Source organism: Odocoileus virginianus, chromosome 13, assembly GCF_023699985.2.
Source record: "Odocoileus virginianus isolate 20LAN1187 ecotype Illinois chromosome 13, Ovbor_1.2, whole genome shotgun sequence".
In the NCBI taxonomy this organism is placed as follows: Eukaryota; Metazoa; Chordata; class Mammalia; order Artiodactyla; family Cervidae; genus Odocoileus; species Odocoileus virginianus.
This window is the reverse complement of record NC_069686.1, coordinates 12,700,703-12,723,642: the sequence shown is the minus strand read 5'-3', so window position 1 is coordinate 12,723,642 and position 22,940 is coordinate 12,700,703. Positions and strand designations below refer to the sequence as shown.

The 22,940-nt window shown below is 42.4% G+C and overlaps 1 protein-coding gene across 1 annotated transcript in view; it reads right to left on the bottom strand.

Moving 5' to 3' along the window:
• PDE11A (phosphodiesterase 11A) overlaps positions 1-2,493 on the bottom strand; it is a 402,070-nt gene extending 399,577 nt beyond the window's left edge. Inside the window, exon 1 of the mRNA XM_020908326.2 lies at positions 1,285-2,493. Within this exon, the coding sequence (XP_020763985.2) occupies positions 1,285-2,184 (900 nt within the window). The 5' untranslated portion in view covers positions 2,185-2,493. The remainder of the gene's footprint in view (positions 1-1,284) is intronic.
• Between the last annotated feature and the right edge of the window lie 20,447 nt (positions 2,494-22,940).

The following is a 22,940-nucleotide window of genomic DNA, read 5'->3' as shown; positions in this document are numbered from 1 at the left end:
AAGGATATAATGAATAATGAATCTAATCAATAAACAAGTTAACAAAAATGACATTGTGGTAGGCATTCCTTAACATTAAAACATGATATTGATAGACATCCCACAAAAACAAGAAACTTGGTTTCAAGACAAGCTCCTCAATTTTCTATGTAATATTACCAAGTTTCAGATGAAACAGAGAAAATTTTACTTTTAGGGTCCTTCCCACCACTTTTGCTATCCTGAGCAGCAGCATCAAGCTCAAGAGAAACCTGCAGCTTTACTAGACAACTGGACATGCTCATCAAATTACAACAAAACTTTCATGACCAAGGAAAAGAACTGTCCATTATTATGAACCCCAAGGAAGTCTCCTAGAAAGTGGCATCCAGTTTCATTATTTTCAGGGAAGTGATACGAAGAAATTAGAATGGACTGACTTTCAGAACCAGGATCTAATAGCAAGTTCAAATCACTGTGAAAATGAAAGGCTTAGAAATACCAGACAACAGCATGATGGGCTTCCTTTTCTACCTGAATCCAGCACATTCACTGTGCTCATTGCCTTTAGAATTGCTAGAAAATTATCCATTTTTCATTTGCTTCACAAACTAAAAACCTATTTGCTCAGTCAAGAGCCCACTGCAGATAATGCTGGATTTAAACATAAATAACTCTTCAATTTGTCCAACTTTTCTCAACTCCACAACAAAAGCAGTTAAAATAGATGCTAAAAAAAAAAAAAAAAGACATAAATGGGTCAGAGGCCCATTCTTCCCTTGACTTTCCTCCTCTTTTCTTCGTCTTCCTTACCTTGGAACTCATGTAAGAGAAGGGGCTAAGGAAATAGCTAGGCACTTTGACCCCTTCCCAATCTGGAATGAGAACGAAATGCATTATGGTCCCCAAACGACACTAGAGACACCAACATACCCATTTTCTCCAGACTAACACTGGAATTCTGGAGTAGACATCTTTTTCCAGCACCTAAAAAAAAAATGCATTCTAAAACCACACACTGATATTCTTAAAGACAAGGTATCTTGACAAAGAAACATGAGGTATTACTGGATACAAAAATGTGTGTTATATGAATTTTCCACAAGTCACTGTGTGTTAGTAAAAGACCATTCTGTCAAAGAAGGTATAGTAACATTCAAACTAATCTAAACTCAGAAGGAATTTAAATAGCAAAATTCATATAGTAAAGAATCGAAGTTAATGTGTTGGCGGATGCCAAAGGGTAACAGAAGGCTTGACTCCCAGACCAATGGGGCTCTGGAAGGGGACAATGCAAAGTCCTACCTGGTAGGCATCAGGAATGTTGACCGTCTCTCCATGCTCCCCGACATAACCAATGATACCTTTGCCCCAGGGGACCTGCACCTCGTTTGAGTTTTCCGTGCTGCTGCAGGGCAGCAGTGGGGTCCCTGCGTGCACATCAAAGAATTTGGAGACCAGGCTCTTCTTGCCAGCAGCCGCCCCTTCCACCAGGAAGAGAGAGCAGCGGTCTGCGTCCACCATGAGGCAGACGAAGATGAGGATCTTGTAGCTCAGACTGGTAAGGTCAAGGTCATTGGAGATATCCTTGACCAGCTCCAGGAAGAACTGCCGCTCGTTGTGCTTTTTGAGGTGGCACTTGTAGTCCATGGCCGTAGGCGGGTACTGAGGCAGGTTCACCCGCGACTCCAGCAGGGCGCTGAGGATGTGGGCGGTGGTGGGGGGCAGGGAGCTGGCCTTCCGGAGAAGCGCCCTCCGCCGCACACTGCTCAGGGGCTCCTGGGCCCGGGAGGTCACTTGTTCGTCGTAGGTCCTGTTGACGTGGATGGCCTTGGAGCGGGCAAAACTCCTCCTCAGCTCTTTCTGAGAAGCTCTCCGCTGCAGGCCCCCATCGCCCCGGCTGCCACTGGCCCAGCTGGGGCCCATGGGCCCCCCGCTACAGTCCCCACCGCCCGGGGTGGGCTGGCTGCTGGCAGGGCCGTCGGGTCTCGGGCCACCGCCAAGGCCGCCGCTGCCTCCGCCACCGCTCGTGTCGGCGGCCGGGGGGGACCTCGGGCCTACCGCCCCCTGACCCTGCCCGTGCCTCCGCATCCACTTCTCCACCATCTCCTGCTTCCCCTTGCGCATCAGGTAATCTTCCAACAACTCTGGGTGCCTGTCCAGGAAAGTTTCCACCTCCCCGAAGTCCAGGCGGGAGGCCGTCATGGTCCCAGACTCAGCTTTCCCTCTGCCTCTCTACACTGGGACCAAACGAGCCCCTGCTCCGGCCTCTAGCTGGTCCTGCCCATGGCTACCCCACCAGGATCCCGGCCCCGAGCTTCTGCCGACCAGCGGAACCCCGAGGGGCTGGGAGGCGCCCCTTCCTTCGGGCTCAGACGGCGGCCGGCAGGAACCCCACACCCTGGTCCCGCTACTTGGGCGCCGCACAGGTGCCCGCACGGCGCTGCCGCCGCGGCTACAGCTCGCGCGCAAAAGCCGAGCGAGCGCGGCTCTCGCTCCGCCCGCCGCCGCCGCCGCGGCTGCCGGTACCGGATGAGTGGACCGCTCTGGACGCGCGGTAGGGCAGGACACGCCCCCGAGCGGGGCGCGGGGCCCCCCGGGGAGGAGCAGGGCGGGAGGAGGGAGACGCGAGCTCCAGCCCCGCCAGAGTCCCCGGCCAGGATGCCAGGCGGTTCCTGGAAGAGTCTCTGGCCGGCCGGAATCGGCGCCCGGGAACACGACCCGCAGACTCCTGACTGGGACAAGATTAGAGGGGAGACGCACCTCGTTCCTTCCCCCTCCTTCCTTCCTTACCTCCCCAGCCCTCCCTCTTCCCCGCCCCTCAATCCTCCAGCGTTTCACGGAGGCCCCGCGGGAGCCCAGTGGGAGCCCAAGTACTAGGAAGTGTTTATGTTTTGCAGGGATCAGACCCAGACGCTGACTCCGAGGAAATGAGGATGCTCTGAGACAGGAGGATTATTTTTCTGGGATGTGACTGTGGATTCTTGGCTCCTAGGATTCCTGGGACTGCCCACTAATACTGCCCAGCTCCTTGTGGGTGTTCAGTAAATAGGTACGGAACTGAATTTACGGAAATTACTAAATGAAGTACCCCGTCTGAGCAATTCATGACTTGAACCAAATTCATGGACCTGGGGTTGGGTACAGGAGGGTGGCACATGGAAGGAGGCCATAAAACACAGTCCCTTGGATTGGGAGCCTTGCCTAGCAGGAGCACGCAGTAAAGTAGACTTAAGAGCCTCGGGGCTTCCTGCATACAGACAGGGTGCCTAGTCTTCTTTTCCTGAACCACTTGCCATCTCCTTCTTTCTCCACTCAGTTTGGCAAGAAAGGCAAGGCTTCCTTTAGTTTCGGTATCCAAGGGCTGTGGGTAAAGGTTTCTCCTCTGTAGGAGGCTTTTCTTTCCCCAGCCCGATGGATTCTCCAGATCTGGCTAGTCTCCGCTAGTTAGGCTAAGAATGACACCAGGTTTCCCTTGGGCCTTTTCCAGCCTACTTACTAAGCTTGGGTAATTTCCTGGCAAAGACACACAGCCTGATGACCCCTTCTTGAAGCCCAAGGGTCTCCTCTTTTGTGAGAAACAAGAGCAGCTGGAGAATCATCCAGTTCCCTGGGACAGCAGGACAATCTAGACGAGCTCTTACAGGATGCCAGCAACGAGGGTAACAGAAAAGCTGCAGAGGGAACAGGTAATGACATTTTTATGGGGCTTCCACGTGGCGGGACAGGCAGGTGACTTCCACAGTAAGTAACGCTTGCTCCAGATGATGTCCTCACAGCTAAAACGACAAGCGTACCGAACACTTGCTATGTTGATCACTTTAAACTAACATGTTAACCTTCACAACAAACTTATGATGTGGGGACTCTTATTATCTTGTTCTAAAGATGGGAAACTGAGAAGTTGCGTAAAGTCCCCAACGCACACAGTGAGGTGGTGTCAGAGCCAGGATGCAGATCTACTGAGGTTGGCTCCAGAGTGAGGCACACTCTCAGCCGCATCAGTGGGTTGTCTCCCACCTGTGTAAGAGGACTCCTAGCTCTGCTGGTAACAGAGATGCAGGGGCTGGCGCAGAATGTTCTCTAAACATTTCCTGAAGTTTCCTCTGACAGCCATGGGAGGAGGAGAGAGGGAGAAGAGAGGCACTTGTTCAAAAATTCCAAACACCCCAGCTTAGTGCTGTGATTAAGGGTACGGCCTTGGCACTGGGAGTGCAACTGTGAACAAAGACTCTGCCCTCATGGAGCTTACCTTATGCTGGGGAGGCAGCCAGTCAACAAATGAAATACATAGAGTTGACCCTTGAAGAAGAGGGCTTTGAATGGAAGGTCCACAAATACACAGTTATCTTCCAGCAGTAAATACTACAGTACTACACAGTCTGGGGTTGGTTGAATCCATGAGCCAGAATCACTGATGCAGAGAGCCAACTATAAGTTATAGGTAGATTTTCAACTGCACAGGGGTCAGCACCCCGAACCCCTACTTTGTTCAAGGGTCAACTGTATACAAAAGCAGAATTTCAGTGATATGTGCAATGAAGAAAAACATAACTTGGCCAAGTATTAAATAAAGTGATGAGGTGGTGAAAAGGTCTCTACCTGAGTAGAGATCTGGTAGAAATGAGGAAATGAGCTATGCTAATATCTGTGGAAATGAGTGTACCAGAAAGAGGAAGGGTGCTGAAGTTGTGAGATGTAATGTGTTGGGAGCATTTATGAGACAGCAGAGAGATCATCCAGGAGACAGTGAAGCAAGCATAGAATATTGGTAGTTGGAGCTGCAGACTGCTAAGAGGATGAGTTGTGGCCAAGAATTAAATGAGGTAAAGCTCTTAACATAGTGCCTGATACAAATAAAGTGCTCAATAAAGTCCCTTGTTGTATTACTTTTATTATTATCATTATTATTTTCCGAAAGTAATATTGGGGCTTCCCCGGTGGCTCAGGGGTTAAGAATCTGCCTGCAATGCAGGAGCCGCAGGAGATGTGATTCGATCCCCAGGTCGGGAAGATCCCCTGGAGGAGGGCATGGTAAACTACTCCTGTATTGTTGCCTGGAGAATCCATGGACAGAGGAGCCTGGCTACAGTCCACAGGGTCACAAAGAGTCAGACATGACTGAAGTGACTGAGTACACACACCCACAAAGTAATAGTGTGTGGCCATGTCTCTGGTAACTTGAGTGACTCATCAGTAAACATGATCAGAGTGGGACACTGGAGCTGGCTTGCAGGGGCTCACAAGAGCCTGTTTTAGCATCTCTCCAACTTCATGTTCAGTGACATCATGTAGCTTGCAGTCAGCCATGATGGGAGTATATACACCATGAAATCAACAAATGCTATGAATCAGGACTATCCCCCCTCCCCACCAACCCCCGATTGCTAGTTGTTAAATGCCTGCTAGACTTCAGAGGAAACAGTTCAATTGCCCACCAACTGAAGAATGGATAAATAAAATAGGGAGTATATACACCATGAAATCAACAAATGCTATGAATCAGGACTACCCCCCTCCCCACCAACCCCCGATTGCTAGTTGTTAAATACCTGCTAGACTTCAGAGGAAACAGTTCAATTGCCCACCAACTGAAGAATGGATAAATAAAATATGGTGTACCCATACAGTGGAAAAAAAGTATATGTAACAAATGAAGTACTAAAATATGCTCCAAAAATAAAAAAAAATAAAATATGCTCCAACTTGAATGAAGCTTTAAAATAGTGTGCAAAGAAAGAAGTCACTTACAAATGACCACATACTGTATGATTTCATTTATATAAAGTGTCCAAAATAGGCAAATCCATAGATTAGTGATTACCAGGGGATGAGGGCAAGGGAAGATGTAGGAAAGTTGGGTGTTGGGGGATAACCACTAATGAGTATAAGGTTTTTGCAGGAGTAATCAAAACGTTCTGAAACTGAATGTGGTAATGGTTGCACAGATCTGTGAATATACTGAAACCTCTGACCTGTACACTTTAAAAGGGTGAAAAATTGTATGGCGTGTGAATTATATCTCATTAAAGCTGTTATTAAAACAACAACAAAAGCCATTTACCAGCACATGACTGCTGGGCAAGAGGCAAGAGAAGCAATGAGCTTCTTCAAGGAAGGGAGAGAAGCGGACCACCCCTGGGCTGCCTGGAAACAGGGCTTAATAAATGGACGTTTCCTCAATTCCATCCTCCATGTATTCATTATGTAAGTGCTTGCTTAGCATGTATTATGTTCCAGGCTCTGGGAACAAAAGAAGACCAAGATGAAACCTCTGCCTTTGATTAAGAATCTCTGTCTCCTCTGCCAAGAGCAGTGGGAGTAGAATGCTGGGAAGGGTAGGGGCAAATCTGAGCATTTCTGGCTTGGTTTTGAATGGGCTGGAGCCTCATTCCCTGCTTGGCTCACGAAGTCACTAAAGAAGGCAATCTGAGGAAGACAATGCACAGGTGACAGACAGCACAATTAATATGGTCCAGAGGCTGTGGTGGAGGGCTACATAGTAAGATGTGTGGCAATATGGCCCCAGTTGCCATTTCCTTTTCATACTCCATTTGTAGAACACTATATGCACTGCTCAAGATTCCAGCAGGAAACAGAATGCACTCAAAGTAATTCTAAGAGGGTAAATTCACAAAGGGACTAATTATAAAGGTGAAATATATAGGTAAACCACAGTGATAGTAAAGGAACTGGGACTCACAGCCACAAGGAAGTCACCTCCCCTAGATCTGATGAGAGCAGGAGAGAGGCTTGTGCATTGACTAAGCCGGGAGAGAAGCAGTGGCAGCCTGTCAAATGACACGGACAGCTCAAGCTGACCTCAAAGGAGGGATCTCAGGAATAAATAACTTGATCTCCTTCTTCCCTCTCCCTCCTATCCTGACCAGACCCAGCTAGAGGTGAGGAGCTTGTTGATGGAATCCATATGTCATCCCTCCTGGGCAGAGAATAGAGCAGGATTTGAGTAATATCTGGAGGGGTAGAGGACAAATACTTGGCCCAATATGGAACCTGGAGGAAGTCCCTTTAGGAAATACTGATGCTATAACTCCAAAGAATTTTCTGTATAATTCTGCCCTCTTCTGCTCCCTGCTAATTCCATCAGAACTGTCTATAATATACCCTACACCCACATTTGCAGTCAATAAAACCCCCTATGGTACTCACCCTGAAAAGATATGATATCATGAAGATAGATCAGTCATCTCAAGGGAGAAACTCTGCAGGCTCCTTCCCCATCTATACTTCCACCAGACTAGAAATATTGACCAAGCAGCCCCTCCCTGGAGTAGATCAAGGGGTCTTCCCTTCCTATTCCTTTCAAGAATAACTCATTTTCAAGTATAACTTGATCCAAGTATTCATTACTTTATCACTGTCATTATCAATTAGCATTTATTGAGCAACATGCAAAGCCCTGGGTTACTTCCAAGGTAACTTTTGTTATTCCGAAGCAGACCCATTAAATTTTAGTACTGGATGAAACCTTCAGTTCAGTTCAGTTCAGTCACTCAGTCGTGTCCGACTCTTTGCAATCCCATGAATCGCAGCACGCCAGGCCTCCCTGTCCATCACAAACTCCCGGAGTTTACTCAAACTCATGCCCATCGAGTCAGTGATGCCATCCAGCCATCTCATCCTCTGTCATTCCCTTCTCCTCCTGCCCCCAACCCCTCCCAGCATCAGAGTCTTTTCCAATGAGTCAACTCTTCACATGAGGTGGCCAAAGTATTGGAGTTTCAGCTTCAGCATCAGTCCTTCCAATGAACACCCAGGACTGATCTCCTCTAGGATGGACTGCTTGGATCTCCTTGCAGTCCCAAGGGACTCTCAAGAGTCTTCTCCAACACCACAGTTCAAAAGCATCAATTTTTCAGTGCTCAGCTTTCTTCACAGTCCAACTCTCACATCCATACATGACCACCGGAAAAACCATAGCCTTGACCAGATGGACCTTTGTTGGCAAAGTAACGTCTCTGCTTTTTAATATGCTGTCTAGGTTGGTCATAACTTTCCTTCCAAGGAGTAAGCGTCTTTTAATTTCATGGCTGCAGTCACCATCTGCAGTGATTTTGGAGCCCAGAAAAATAAAGTCTGACACTGTTTCCACTGTTTCCCCATCTATTTCCCATGAGGTGATGGGACCAGATGCCATGATCTTAGTTTTCTGAATGTTGAGCTTTAAGCTGACTTTTTCACTCTCCTCTTTCACTTTCATCAAGAGGCTTTTTAGTTCCTCTTCACTTTCTGCCATAAGGGTGGTGTCATCTGCATATCTGAGGTTATTGATATTTCTCCCAGCAATCTTGATTCCAGCTTGTGCTTCTTCCAGCCCAGCGTTTCTCATGATGTACTCTGCATATAAGTTAAATAAGCAGGGCGACAATATATAGCCTTGATGTATTCCTTTTCCTATTTGGAACCAGTCTGTTGTTCCATGTCCAGTTCTGACTGCTTCCTGACCTGCATACAGGTTTCTCAAGAGGCAGGTCAGGTGGTCTGGTATTCCCATCTCTTTCAGAATTTTCCACAGTTTATTGTGATCCACACAGTCAAAGGCTTTGGTGTAGTCAATAAAGCAGCAATAGATGTTTTTCTGGAACTCTCTTGCTTTTTTGAAGATCCAGTGGATATTGGCAATTTGATCTCTGGTTCCTCTGCCTTTTCTAAAACCAGCTTGAACATCTGTAAGTTCTCGGTTTACGTATTGCTGAAGCCTGGAAACCTTAGAGACCTTCTAATACTTCCCTTTCATTTCACGCCTGTGGAAATTGAGATTCAGAGCAGATATCTAACTCATCCACAGTCACCATCCAAGTCCAACCTCTGATCTGCCCCTGGTCCCATCCCACCTCTACATCCAGAACTCAATACCAACCTCTTGAAGTCAACGAACTTCTGTTACCTAAACTTGTCTCCTAATCATTCCATCTCCTAAAACAGACTTTCATTTTTGTGACCGTTAGACGTCATCAGATAGGTTGATCCAACTTTCAAAATGAAACCTTCACTTCAAAAATAAAATTGGCATCATATTCTTTTAGGAAATAGGAGTCCACAGGATCAAAGAGAAGATAGGTTATTCCCCTTCGAAAAAGATGAAAACTTCCACAGAGATGTTTACAGAAATTTCGTAGGTGGTCATAGTCTATATCAAATCTATATGAAATCTATACATCGTAAGTGGTCATAGCCTATACCAAATCCAAAACCTGAGGTGCTGTATCACTCAGGGTTCTCCAGAGAAGCAGAACCAACAGGATTATGCTGTTTGGTTTAGTTTTAGTCACTAAGTCACGTCTAACTCTTTTGAGACCCCATGGACTGTAGCCCATCAGACTCCTCTATCCATAGGATTTCCCAGGCAAGAATACTGGAGTAGGTTGCCATTTTCTATTCCAGAGTATCTCCTGACCCAGGGATCGAACCTAAGTCTCATGCTTGGCAGGCAGAGTCTTGGACCACTGAGCCACCTGGGAAGCCTACACAGAGAGAGAAAAGAGAGACAGAGATGTTGATAGAGACAGAGATAGAGGAAAAGACTGATTGATTAGGAGGACTTGGCTCTCATGATTATGGAAGCTGAGAAGCCCCACAATCTGCTGACTGCAAAGCAGAAATCCAGGAAAGCCAGCAGTATAATTCAGTCTGAGATTGAAGGCCTGAGAACAAGAGGAGAAAATGATGTAAATCCTAGTCAGAGGGCAGGAGAAGATGAGATTAAACATCCCAGCTCAAGCAGTGAGGCAGAAGGAAAGGGTGAATTGCTTCTTCCTCCACCTTTTGTTCTATTCAGGCCGTCAATGGAATGGACAGCGCCCACCCACACTGGGAAGAGCTACGTTGCCGAGTCAACCAGTTCAAATGTTAGTCTCAACCAGAAATACTCTCCTAGGCACACCCAGAAACGATGTTTAATCTGGGTACCCAATGGCACACTCAAGTTGTCACATAAAATTAACCATTACAGGAACCTTACCTGGTTTTAAATTTTGTAAGTGCCTTTTCCCTATTCTGTTTGTGTAGAATCTCTACATGTGGCTGTTTAAATTGTCACTTTCTATCCTAGTAGTGATTTCACCTTAATCCATGAAACTTTATAACCCACAGTAACTCACAAGAGAATGCCAAGTATATAAAGTAACAGTGTGGGTTTATATACACCAGGCAGGGTAAATTAGATTAGCCCTGTCCAGCTAGGCATCTGGGAATGAAGTCTGTTTCTTTTACTGAAGAAGAAGAAGTTGTGCATGTAAATTCTGAAGCATGTATTCACACACTAGCGTGCCAAGTCACTTCAGTCACGTCCGTCATGTCCGACTCTCTGTGATCCTATGGACTGTAGCCTGCCAGCTCCTCTGTCCATGGGATTTCCCAGGCAAGAATATTGGAGTGGGTTGCCTTTTCCTCCTGCAGGGCATCTTCCCTACACAGGGATCAAACCCGCGTCCCTTATGCCTCCTACATTGCCAGGTGGGTTCTTTATCAGCAGCGCCACCTGGGATTTACACACCACCTGCACAAATATGGCTTCCCTCATAGCTCAGTTAGTAAAGAATCCGCCTGCAGTGCAGGAGACCCTGGTTCGATTCTTGGGTTGGGAAGATCCGCTGGAGAAGGGACAGGCTACCCACTCCAGTATTCTAGGGCTTCCCTTGTGGCTCAGCTGGTAAAGAATCTGCCTGCAATGTGGGAGACCTGGGTCTGATCCCTGGGTCGGGAAGATCCCCTGGAGAAGGGAAAGGCTACCCACTCCAGTATTCTGGCCTGGAGAATTCCATGGACTAAGTCCATGGGGTCGCAAAGAGTCAGACATGACTGAGTGACTTTCACTTTCACTGGACAATTATAGCTGTATTTATGAAGTATAATTGACTTAATTCCTATATCACTAATCAAATTAACAGGTTGCCCTCAATAACTCATATACTCTTAGCAATAATCAAAGACAGTAAATTACAATGGTACACTTATTGTTTAAAATATTTTAATGTTAAATTTTCTTTCTTACTCCATTTCAATTGTTTCTTCCCTCTCCCTTCACTATTAACATTTTTAGCTATTTCTCCAAAACTTCTCTTTGAACAAAATATTGCTCTCATATTTAACCTACAAGGACCTCAGTTTCCTTAGATTTAGTGCTCCTAACACTGTGCTATCCCATATAGTGTCCACCAGACACATGTGGCTAGCTAAATTTAAATGTTAATTAATTAAAATTAAATAAAATTATAAAGTCAGTTCTTTGGGCACTCACATTTCAAGTGCCCAATGGCCATATGTGGCTAGTGGCTACCATGTTGGATTGTGTGTACCTTAAGAAAGTTCTATTTGAGAGTGCTGTCCCAAGACCATCTGCAGTGCTAAGATTCTGTGTTTATTTACCAGTGTCATTCAATGGCCTCCCAGCTGTCAGATATAATGGCCCATTTTAATCTTCATACTAGTTTTATGATCGTCCTCTGTTCATGAAACTTTCTCTTGACAGCACCATTTCCCAATTCTGTATTATTTGAATGGACTTGCATCACATTCTCTCAAAAGAGTGACTAACCATCGTTTCTCAGTTTACCTCACTAGTTTTTACACTTCCTGTGGCCTTCCTTAACAGCTGCAATTACCCGTTTAAGGTCCATTCCCGCAACTGTAGTTACCACCTCTTGTTTTCACAGTCTCCAATCCGTATATTATGCTACAAGATGATTCCGTTTTCTATCAGTGGATGCTATCTTGCTTAGCTGGGCTCCCATAACAAGATATCATGGACTGAGTGTCTTAAGCAACAGAAATTTACTTTCTCACAGTTCTGGAGGCTGAAAGCCTAAGGACAGGATACTAGCATGGTTGTATTCTAGTGAGAGCTGACTTCCTGGCTTACAGATGGCCACCTTCTCACTGTGTCCTCACATGGCAGAGCCCTATGCTCTCTGGTGTCCCTTCTGATTAAGGCACTAATCACTTCAAACCAGGGCTCCTAAGACCTCACTTAACTTTAATTACCTCCCAAAGGCCCCCCTTCTAAGCGCCATCACATTGGAGGTGATGAACTTTGCAGGGACACAAACATTTAGTCCATAAACATGTACAGCAAACCACCTCAAAACTCAGTTGCTTAATACAAAGGATTTGTTTGTTTGTTTACTTATCACAGTTGTGTGGGTTAACCAGTGGTTCTTCTGTTCCACTTGGAATCAGCAGGAGTCAATCCTGTGGCTGCATTTAACTGGCAGGAAAAGGCCTCTTGCGCACATCCAGGACCTCAGTGCTGGGGCTAATCGGTTTTCCTCCAAAAGCTTCCTTCCACCTAGTGTCTCATCCTCAGTTCTTCTTCATAGGGCTTGTCTCTCAAGAAGGACAGCTTGTCCTTCCTTACTGTGTGGCCACTGGGTTTCAAGAAAGAGTATTTCAAGAGGGTAAGCCCAGTGTGCAAGAGCTTATTAAGTTTCGCGTCATACTTAATGTCCCACTGGCCAAAGCCGACCATATAGTCAAGCTAACTGCAGAGGAGGGACAAGAATGTGCATCTTTATTGGTGGGGGACACTGGGAGCCACCAGCTCTCCCCAGAATCTCCTACCCACATCGTCAATTGCTGCAAGACATGCACTCCTAAATGTCTTACAGGCACTTCAGGTTATCATTTCCAACATCGCTTCACCCCTCTCTACCTTAAATCACTCAACTCTATATATTTTACTTTAGAAATTTCTCTTTGAAACCAGATTCTCTTCTCCTAACCTACTTGCCTCAATCCAAGCCTTCATTAACTGCCTAATTCTCTGCTGAACAGTACTGTCTTATAACAAGTATGATAATGGCACAGCCTTGATTATAAACTCTTTTATTTATAGACTTCTGCATGCATATATGCTAAGTCGCTTCGGTAATGTCTGACTCTTTGCGCCCCCATGGGCTGTAGCCTGCCAGGCTCCTCTGTCCGCGAGATTCTCCAGGGAAGAATACTGGAGTGGGTTGCCATGCCCTCCTCTAGGGGATCTTCCCAACCCAGGGATCAAACCCACATCTTTTACATCTCCTGCACTGGCAGACATGTTCTTTACCACCTGGGAAGGATTTATAGACTTAAGTCCTTGTCAAAGCTAGGTCCTTGTCAAAGCTATGTAGAGGATTGAATGACAACCTTCCAAAAGATATGTCATCTCAGAACCTATGAACATGACCTTATTTGGAAAGAGGGTCTTTGCAGATATAATTAAGGATCTCAAGATAACAGTATCCTGGATTTAGGCCTAAATCCAGTGACACTTCCTTATAAGATAGCAAAGAGAAGATAGAGATAGTAGAGAGAAGATGTGAGTGGAGATTGGAATGATACTTCTCTGGGTCAAGGAACGTCAAGGATTGCTGACAGCCACCACAAGCTAGGAGAGAGATGAGGGGTGGATTCTCCCTCAGAGCCTCCAAAAAAATAAATAAACACCTTCCCGCACCTTGATTTTGGAGTTCTGGCTGTCAGCACTGTCAGAGAGTAGTTTCTATAGTTTTAAGCCACCAAGTTTGGGGTAATTTGTTGTGCCAACCCTGGGAGATAAGTAGAAGATCTTCATCACTGTATCTCTATGCGTCATCTCTGCTCTCATCTTCTGCGGCTCTCTACCACACAGTCTCCAAGCAGATGCCTTCTGTCCTCTTGTTTCTTCCCGAAAAGTCCTTCTCCCCTGTCTTGCTCTTTAACTTCTCTGTTCTGTTAAGACCTATATTTGAAATGTCACATCCTAAATGAAGTTTTACCTGCCTCCACAGTGAGAAGCAGTGTTCTATCTTCCTGTGTGATCTGTCCTCCTGCTTTCATACATTTTGGTCATATATCTGCTATAAATCATTCAATAGTTGGTCTCTGTTTAACCCAATGTGATGCATTTAATTCTCCATTTAAAAAGGTTTTACATCAAAGCACATTTTATTATTCTTTCATTTCTCTTTTTTTGGGGGGTCAATTTAGAAACTGAAAACACTGTAAGCAAAAAGTCTACGTGCATTCATAACTGTTTTAAAGAGTAATAATTACCTAGAAGATGAAACTTAAAGATACCTAGGTGAACAATAATGACCAGTGAGAATAACTGAAAAATATGCAGAAAATAACAGAAAAATATTCCATATCATGCCATAAATACTTATATATTCTGTTTTCTCCTCATCTCCTTAAAATCAATTGAGAATTTTATCTCAGAATAAAAATCAGAAATAATCAAAGTATCTTGCTAAAGAATGATTTGTTGGTAAAATAAATTGATTGGCTTTTGACTGTCTCAAAGTATTTCCTCTGCATTTGGAGACTCAGATAGCAGAATGTGGACAAATTCAATATTCTTAAAATTCCTTGAATCTTTACAAAGGTAATTTTGCAAAAATATCTTAAACAATCAAATATTTAGTTAAACACTGAGAATATAAAACAGTCATGACAAAAACCACTGCAATGATGTAAAGTAATTAGCCTCCAACTAATAAAAATAAATGAAAAAAAAAAAAAAAAGAAAGAAATTGCACATATCCAGCCCGAGGCTAACCAAAAACAAACAGATCAAGGCCAATAAAGATATAAAAACATCTGCTACTCCCACCTCCAGTGACTCTTCACACCCTCTCAGTGTCTATGCTGAGGGCTTTGTATACCCTTTAAAATAAACTTTGCCTGCCATAGTGTTAAAAAGAAAAAAAAAAAAAAACAGTCAAAGGTTCATCCCTTTCTTCAAAGAACATTACCTATAATCTAGCTAGAGAGATAAGATATTTACACACTGAAAGTCGCTCAGTCGTATCTGCCTCTTTGCGACCCAGGCCACAATACTGGAGTGGGTAGCCATTCCCTTCTCCAGGGGATCTTCCTAACCCAGGGATCGAACCCAGGTCTCCTGCATTGCGGGCAGATTCTTTACCATCTGAGCCACCAGGGAAGTACAATTGACGATACAAGATAATATTGATGGAGTAGGAGACACAAAGAGATCAAGAAAAGAAATCAGAGGTATTCTTAAGTGTCATATGGTATTGTTTATATTTAATAATAATTCATAATTAGTATTAATATTGAAAGTATAGGCCTACTAATACCAGAACAAAGGAGGTAAAAATTGAAGGAAAATTCAACAATAGATGGTTTAGTTTTCATTTAGGGAATTAACATAAGAAGAAGGATAGAAATAAATATTAAATAATGATGACTTTCCTCTCTCTCTCTCTTTTTTTTGGCCTCTCAGGGCAGCTTTCGGGATCTTTGTTCCAGACTAGAGATAGAACCCATGCCCCCTGAAGAAACATGGACTCCTAACCACTGGACGGCCAGGGAATTCCACTGATGCCCTTTTTCTTAATTGCCATGCCTTCATTCACTAAATCAAAAGTAATCAATCATTCCAGTTATTGCTTTACATGTCTTACAGGAAGAACACCATAAGAACAGAATGAGGATGCCTTATCATTTAAAAGGCAGCCTCCATTTGTCTCATCTGTTATTTATGGTTTGATTCAAAGATGAAATATTACTCCCCAGTACCTTTAACAGCAACTAACACAAAAAAGCAAACATGTCAACTCTTAATTATTTTTTATTGTTCAAGTGATTATGATAAATGAGGGTAAGGTCAAGCTATAAGTTTCTAATGTATTTTGAAAATATACCATATGTTATCCATAAAACATTATAAATGTTTTAATGTTAGAATTTACCTTCCCCAAAATAAATACATGAAGATTAAAGACAATTTGAACTTCGAGAAACTATGAACCTCTTGCCAAATTAATCTTCTTTATATAATGTGAAATAGCAGCTAACATAATTAGTTATCATCCCAGAAATGAATTACATCACTGTTATGTGCTTTAAGAACAGCTAATGAGTGTAGCCTGGTGCGTGCATGCATGCTAAGTCACTCCAATTGTGTCCGACTCTTTGCAACCCCAAGATCTATAGCCTGCTGGGCTCCTCTGTCCATGGGATTCTCCAGGCAAGAATACTGAAGTGGGTTGCCATGACTTCCTCCAGGGGATCTTCCCCACCCAGAGATCAAACCCACATCTCCTGCATTGGCAGGTGGGTTCTTTACCACTAGCCCCACCTGGGAAGCCTTGTGCCATCATGGAAACAGTTAATCCAAGATGGAACCTGATGCTGGATATTTCCCCTGAAATTTAGTCTCTGAAAGATTTTCTCACTTGTGTATATTTTTTTTCCAGCATAAAACCTGCATCTTAATGAGACTCTTGTATGTGTAGGAAATTTCTTTAACAGTTATTTTACCACCAAGAAGTAAGCCAATTTAAATGTCTTACCAGATATCAACATAACAGATATATTAAAGAAAAAACAAAAAATTGGCCAAATAATTAAATTCATGCCACAATATAATAATAAAATAAAGAATGAAGTTAATTTCAGTCTTTCATCCAAATACTCTTTTGAGCAAAGTAAAACGTGTCATTTTCACCCTGGCTGCTTTTTTTTTGCACTCTTTCATCCATCTGCTCTTTGGCTTCTCTAATGGGCTTCTCCAATTTTCCCTATTAAATGACCCTCCAAGGATACTCTGACAGTGACCTTGGAGGGAATTTACATCAGTTTCGGTTAGTTTGTTTGCTTGTTAGAGTAATTTCATTGTATTGCTTCTAACCTGGTCCTTTTTTTTTTCTCTGAAATTGCAAACTCATGTCTTAACTATGTGCTTGGTAGGCTGGTTCTTCTCGTTTAGCCAATTCCCTGGTGAAGTGGAAGTGGTGCTACCTGTCACCATCATGATCACAGTGAAGGCCATTGTGGGGAGCACAGGACCATCTGTGTCACTGCCCTTTATGATTTTAGGTTGGTCAGAATTTCTATTTTGCATATTTTCCTTAGTTTCAAGCTATGACAGGGCAATTTATTTCTCTATGCCTCAGGCTCTATATCTATAAAATGTGAATCATTTCCCTAACAGAACTGTCTGGAGGATGAAATGAGTTCATACATGTACAGCACCTAGAACAGTATTTGACACTTAGTAAGCTCTCAGCCAGTGTTAGTTATTCTATTATTGTTGTTGTTATCATTATTTGAACCACCAATCCATATTCCTTAAGAAAATATAATTTGTGAACACACTATTTTTAAAGAACATAAATGCTGATGTTAATAATTATTTTTAAAACCACGATTTCTGCTAGTTGGAGTAATTGAAGAAAAAAAAAATCACTGGAGAGAGAGAGAGAATTTAACAGAACTAAACATGTGAAGGAGCACAATTGTGGCAGGAAATTGAACCAACTCAAGGAGCCAAAAAACAACAAACAAAAAATACTGCTTAGAAAGATGACATGCTTGCTTTTCAAAAGAACTGGCTGTGCCAGTCTCTCACACGTTCAGGGGAGTCTTGCAGATCAACACAATCAGCCCTCTTAGGAAGTGTCTGCATCACTACTCCCTGCCACAGTAGCCACCATGCCTTCTGAGAGGCGGCATGGCTAACACCACGTTCCCGAAACACACACACAGTAAGCTTCCCAATAGCTCGCTATGCATGGAAATGTCCTTCTTTCTAAATTTTTATAAACTTAAATTTACTGGCACACAAAAAGAATTTGCAGATTTTACTTTTATATCTGTAACAGAATTTTAGTGCCTTTTGTTCTTTTTTATTAGAAAAATATATACTCATAAGAACTTAAATATAGCAAGATTATATAAAAGAAAAGTAAAAGCCTTCCATCCCTGTTCCATAGAAACACATTTATCATATAGCATGTATCAAGTAGCTGTATAGATACCTTTACATATACATACTTTTGCATGTACACAGAAAAAAAAACTGTATATAAAGTTGAACAATTCTATAACATTAATCAGAAGTTTGCTTTCTTTACTCAACAGTGTATCAAAGATATCCTTCCAAATCAGAAAATATAAAACCTTTCACAAGAACAAAACTTCAAAAAAGGCTTTTATCTTTAAGCAAAATTAACACTTCAAGAAGAAAGACCATGTTTATTCTATCTAGAAGTATAAGAGAAGTGATTGTCTCTTCCAAATCAGAACTTGACTTTTAATGATAAATTATCTTCTTGAGTGGTTCACCAGTGTTCTCAGATATAATAGTGGAATAGAATCGTCTAGTCCTAGCTACCAAAATTAACTAATTTTTCATGCTTCAAGTAAAGTTGCTCAATAATTTGATAATGAGTATACAGTTAATCTAAAATTGGAATTTTCAAAGGCGTTGTTTTTTTTTCCCCTCACATATCAGAATTGGAGAAGTAGTAGGAGAGCCAAGACAGAGCAAAGCTGATGGTTTCACAAGCCAGAATGCAGAACTGAGCAAGCCTGAGATGGGAGCAAGCAAATGCAAACAAGCACAGAAACCAGAAATAAGAATGTAGCAAAGTTGCCAGCAAAGGAGATCATCAACAAAATGAAAGGCAGCGTACAGAATACAAGAAAAATCTCCAAATCATCTACCTGGTAAGGGGTTAATATCCAAAATATATGATGAACTCATGCAACTCAACAGGGGGGAAAAAACCACCCAATTTAAAAAGAGGCAAAGGAACTTAATAGACATTTTCCCAAGAAGACATAGAGATGGCCAACAGATACATGAAAAGATGCTCATCACCATTAATCATAAGGGCAATGCAAATCAAAACCGTAATGAGACTATTACCTCATACATGATAAAATGACTATTATCAAAAGACAAGAAACAAAAAGTATTGGCAAGGATGTAGAGAAAAGAAATGTTTTGTTGTTGCAAGCCCCTAAGATTTTGTTACTGGAGCAAAGTTGACTAAAAGAGAAATTGGCACCTAGAAGTAGGGTGCTGCTCTGTGGCTCTACCTTCTGCACCAGATATCAGGTGGCATGGAAACTATATAATTTGGAGCTAGAAAAATGGTGAATCATGTTATACAAGTATCAAAAATTTGGTACAATTTTCACCTGCAATAATGTAAACAACAGGTAATAAACCTAATAAATTTATGGCTTTGGGTGAAGAGAATCTAAAACAAAATGGTAATAGTGTACTTTGGTCACTCCTAGCTATATTTAACAAGATTCTAGGAAAGAGGTAAGCTCATGAAAATAACAGGCCTATCTACAAGCAGGATGCAAGGGAAAATAGAGAACCCAGAAATCCTACAGTTGCCATCCTGAGAGCTACAACTGTTTCTCATCTCAATTTCAAATGAAATTTGAAAATACTCTGCAACACAGGTCAAATAAGATAGTCTTGGGGCAAAGAAAGGGCTCAGAAAAAGAATAAGACTCCATGAAAGCCCTGATAGGTACAAAGTACAATCAACAAAAAGAACAAAAATCAAAGAGATGCTTGGAGATGGTTGTATTTTAAATAAGGACTGTGTTTTATTACTTACAGGGCAGCAATGGAGAAACAGCCATAGAGAATAGACTTATGGACATGGGGAGAGGGGAGGAGAGGGTGAGAGGTATAAAAGAGTAACATGGAAACTTACATTACCATATGTAAAATAGATAGCCAATGGGAATTTGCTGTATGTCTCAGGAAACTCAAACCGGGGCTCTGTGATCAACCTAGAGGGGTGGGATGGGGAGGGAGATGGGAGGAAGGTTCAAAAGGGAGGGGACATATGTATACCTATGGCTGATTTATGTTGAGGCGCAACAGAAAACAATAAAATTCTGTAAAGCAATTATTCTTCAATTAGAAAATAAATAAAAGAAAAAGGAGTGTGTTTTAAAGGACAGTGTTAAAAAGAACTGTGACTGTTAAACATAAAAACAGTAAACATAAAACAATCCTTGGGCAGCAGTCATCTGGGGGCTTGGCTGGACTAGATGGCTCACTCTGTGTGGCCCCTTCACAGAGACATCTAAAGTCTGGGCTCAGTGGGACTCTGAAACAGCTCAATCTGTTGATTTTTCTCTCTCACTCCCCCAGTTCAATCAATCAATTCCTCTCCTTCTCCTCTCTCTTTCTCTACAGTTTCTGGCCCTCTCATTAGTCATAAGGTTTCTCCATGTGGTCTTTTCAGCAGGATTGCCAAACTTCTTACATGGTGGCTTAGATCTTCCAAAAGTACAAAAGTGGAAGCTGCCAGGCTTCTTACGACTTAAGACCCGAACTGGAATAGCATCACTTCTACCACATTTTATTCACTGAAATGAATCAAGGTCAGCCCAGATTCAACATTTGAAGGAACTACACAAAGGCATGAACACCTGCAAGCCAGTTTATTGACAGCCATGTTTGGAGATCAGCTGCCAAGATGCACAATAAATATTTATTAAGTAAGCTTATTTATTAATAACCTTCCACTGTAGCAGACTATATTCTTATTGTGGACACACAATGCTTTAATAAGATTATCACCCTTGTTTTCATTGTGTGCTTACTCAGTTATGTCTGAATCTTTGCAACCCCATGGACTGTAGCCCACCAGGCTCCTTGGTCCATGGAGTTTTCCAAGCCAGATATTGGAGCAGGTTGCCATTTCCTCCTCCATGGGATCTTCCTGGCCCAGAAATCAAAACCACATCTCCTGTGGCTCCTGCATTGGCAGATGGATCCTTTACCACTTAAGCCACCTGGGAAGCCCCTTATTTTCCTTATCAAACAGCATTTACATAGTTATAATTTTTGCACTCTATTCCAAAAAAGGAAAATGAACCAAAAATAAAGCTCTTGGCAGGATTAATAAAGATTTTATTTCATAGAGTTTGATTCCATATCATTGTTGTAGTTTAAGGAAAATTAAATGTGAGGAAGTATGTTTGATAACAGTAATTAAAAGTATCCCACATAAAAAATTGAAAAATCAGTTATTTGGAAATCAGGACCCAGGTTCTAGTCCTAGTTTTTAATTTTTATTGGAGTATAGTTGATTTACAGTGTCGTTCCCATTTCAGATGTGCAGCAAAGTATCTAGCTTTGAAGACAACACTGACTGAATGTTTGAGTTTGGAAGTCTCTAACTTCAGTTTTCTCAACTGCAAAATGAGATTATGAGAGCTAATAGTTTTCAAACATTTTCTAGCATTTATATCCTTTATTCAAAAGCAGTTGGAGGTAGGGAAAAAAGGTATGGGGGAGGAGGGATGTGTCCAGCTCTTACTCAGTCAGAGTACCATTATTTTACATACTCAGTTTTCTTTGGAGGAGTACATTTAAACAAATGGTTCTGTAAATAAAATGTATTTGAAAATGAGAGATCTGGCCCAAGTCTCCCATTTTATTTTCCCCCCCATTTTATAGATGAGGAATTTTATAGATTTTGTCCCTTTCCACACCCTTCCCTTTGTCTTCTTCATGCCTGTCATCAGCTCTTGTTCCTTTGGACAACACCCGACCCCGACAGTGGCTCCTTATCCTCAGCTGCCCTACAACCATAGTATTCTGTGTTAAATGATGCCCAACTTTTTTTTTTCATTTATTTTTATTAGTTGGAGGCTAGTTACTTTACAATATTGTAGTGGTTTTTGCCATACATTGACATGAATCAGCCATGGATTTACATGTGTTCCCCATCCTGATCCCCCCTTCCGCCTCCCTCTCCATCCCATCCCTCTGGATCTTCCCAGCGCACCAGTCCTGAGCACCTGTCTCATATGATGCCCAACTTTGTGGAGAATGAGGAATTCAAGATGAAGAACTGCATGGGATGGTGATGTCAAACTCACAAGTTGATGACAATGATTACTGAGTGAAAAATACAGAGAAAAAAATCTGATTCTAAATTCCTACCCATGTTAATATTTTAGAAGTGATAATGAGAGAGAATAAGCCAATAAAATATTCTCAAAATCATGCTGTATTATATATGACATCTTGTAGGACACAAGCGTACAATTCAAAAAATTACTTTTCTTAAGTAATAAATGGTATGTTGTTTCCCACAAGAACCCCTGACTAGAGGTTTACATCTGGGAAGTACTTCACTCGCTAGTGTAAAAAATTTTAAGAACTAACAATGTTCCACTGCTGTCTGATGAGTTCTCTCTGTTCCTTCTGAGACACACAAATAATTGCCAAGTTAAATGATCTCACTTTTTTACTCTAATTAAGTAACACTTTATTCTTCCAAATCCTCAAGATATATAATAAAACTGTCTATGCTAAAAGTCATAAATGCACATCTTATGTAATCATCCAACTGTCTACAATACTTTTCAAATATCTTTGTGTTGGAATGCAAACAGCATAAGATTTCCTGGTCACTGAAGTCTCCCGGGTCCTGTTAATGTTGCTATAAAGCAAGGATACATACTTTCTCTTAGATTTCATAATAACAAGAATGTGTTCTTATTAACATGAACCCTTCTTCTACTGAATCTTTAAGACTGGAGACCTCATTAGATCACTGTAAAGGTAATTATTCTTTGCTAAAGAATCAAAGTTCCTAAGACCACAAAACAGAGCTAAAGAAGATGACAGGAGGTGACTGGCTCTGCATCTTGGTGACCGACCTAAAGTTGCTGTAGGTCAGCAGGACAGGTAGTCGGGAAGAAGAGCTGAGGAGAAACGATGGAGAGCAAGGAAACACCTGTGACAAACTGGAACCGGTGTGGTTTGTTTCTCACCATTCTGCACATTGATTATGTGGATGACCTGACCTAAGTCTCTTCCCTCAAAACAGCCCAGACCCTGGCCCCTGGCCCAGGACTCAGAAGAGCTGAAAGGGACATAGTAGGAGCTGGAGGAGCCCAGAGCCCGGCGGCTGCCCCACCACCCAAAGGCTGCTGTCAACAGTAGTGACAGCAATTATGAGTTGCACCTGGGACCCTGCACTGACTATACAGGTGTAAAGGCTTCCATCTAACTGCTGCTCTTCAAATCTCAGGCAGACTTCTCATGTGACCAGTCCTAACCAGGAGTCATACAGAGAAGAAACTTCTGGAAAACAGTTCCAACTTAGCTAAGTTGGCACAGTGCTAAATTACCACAGTGCCCAAAAGTTCTTTCATGTAAATTGATCCTAAGATGGACT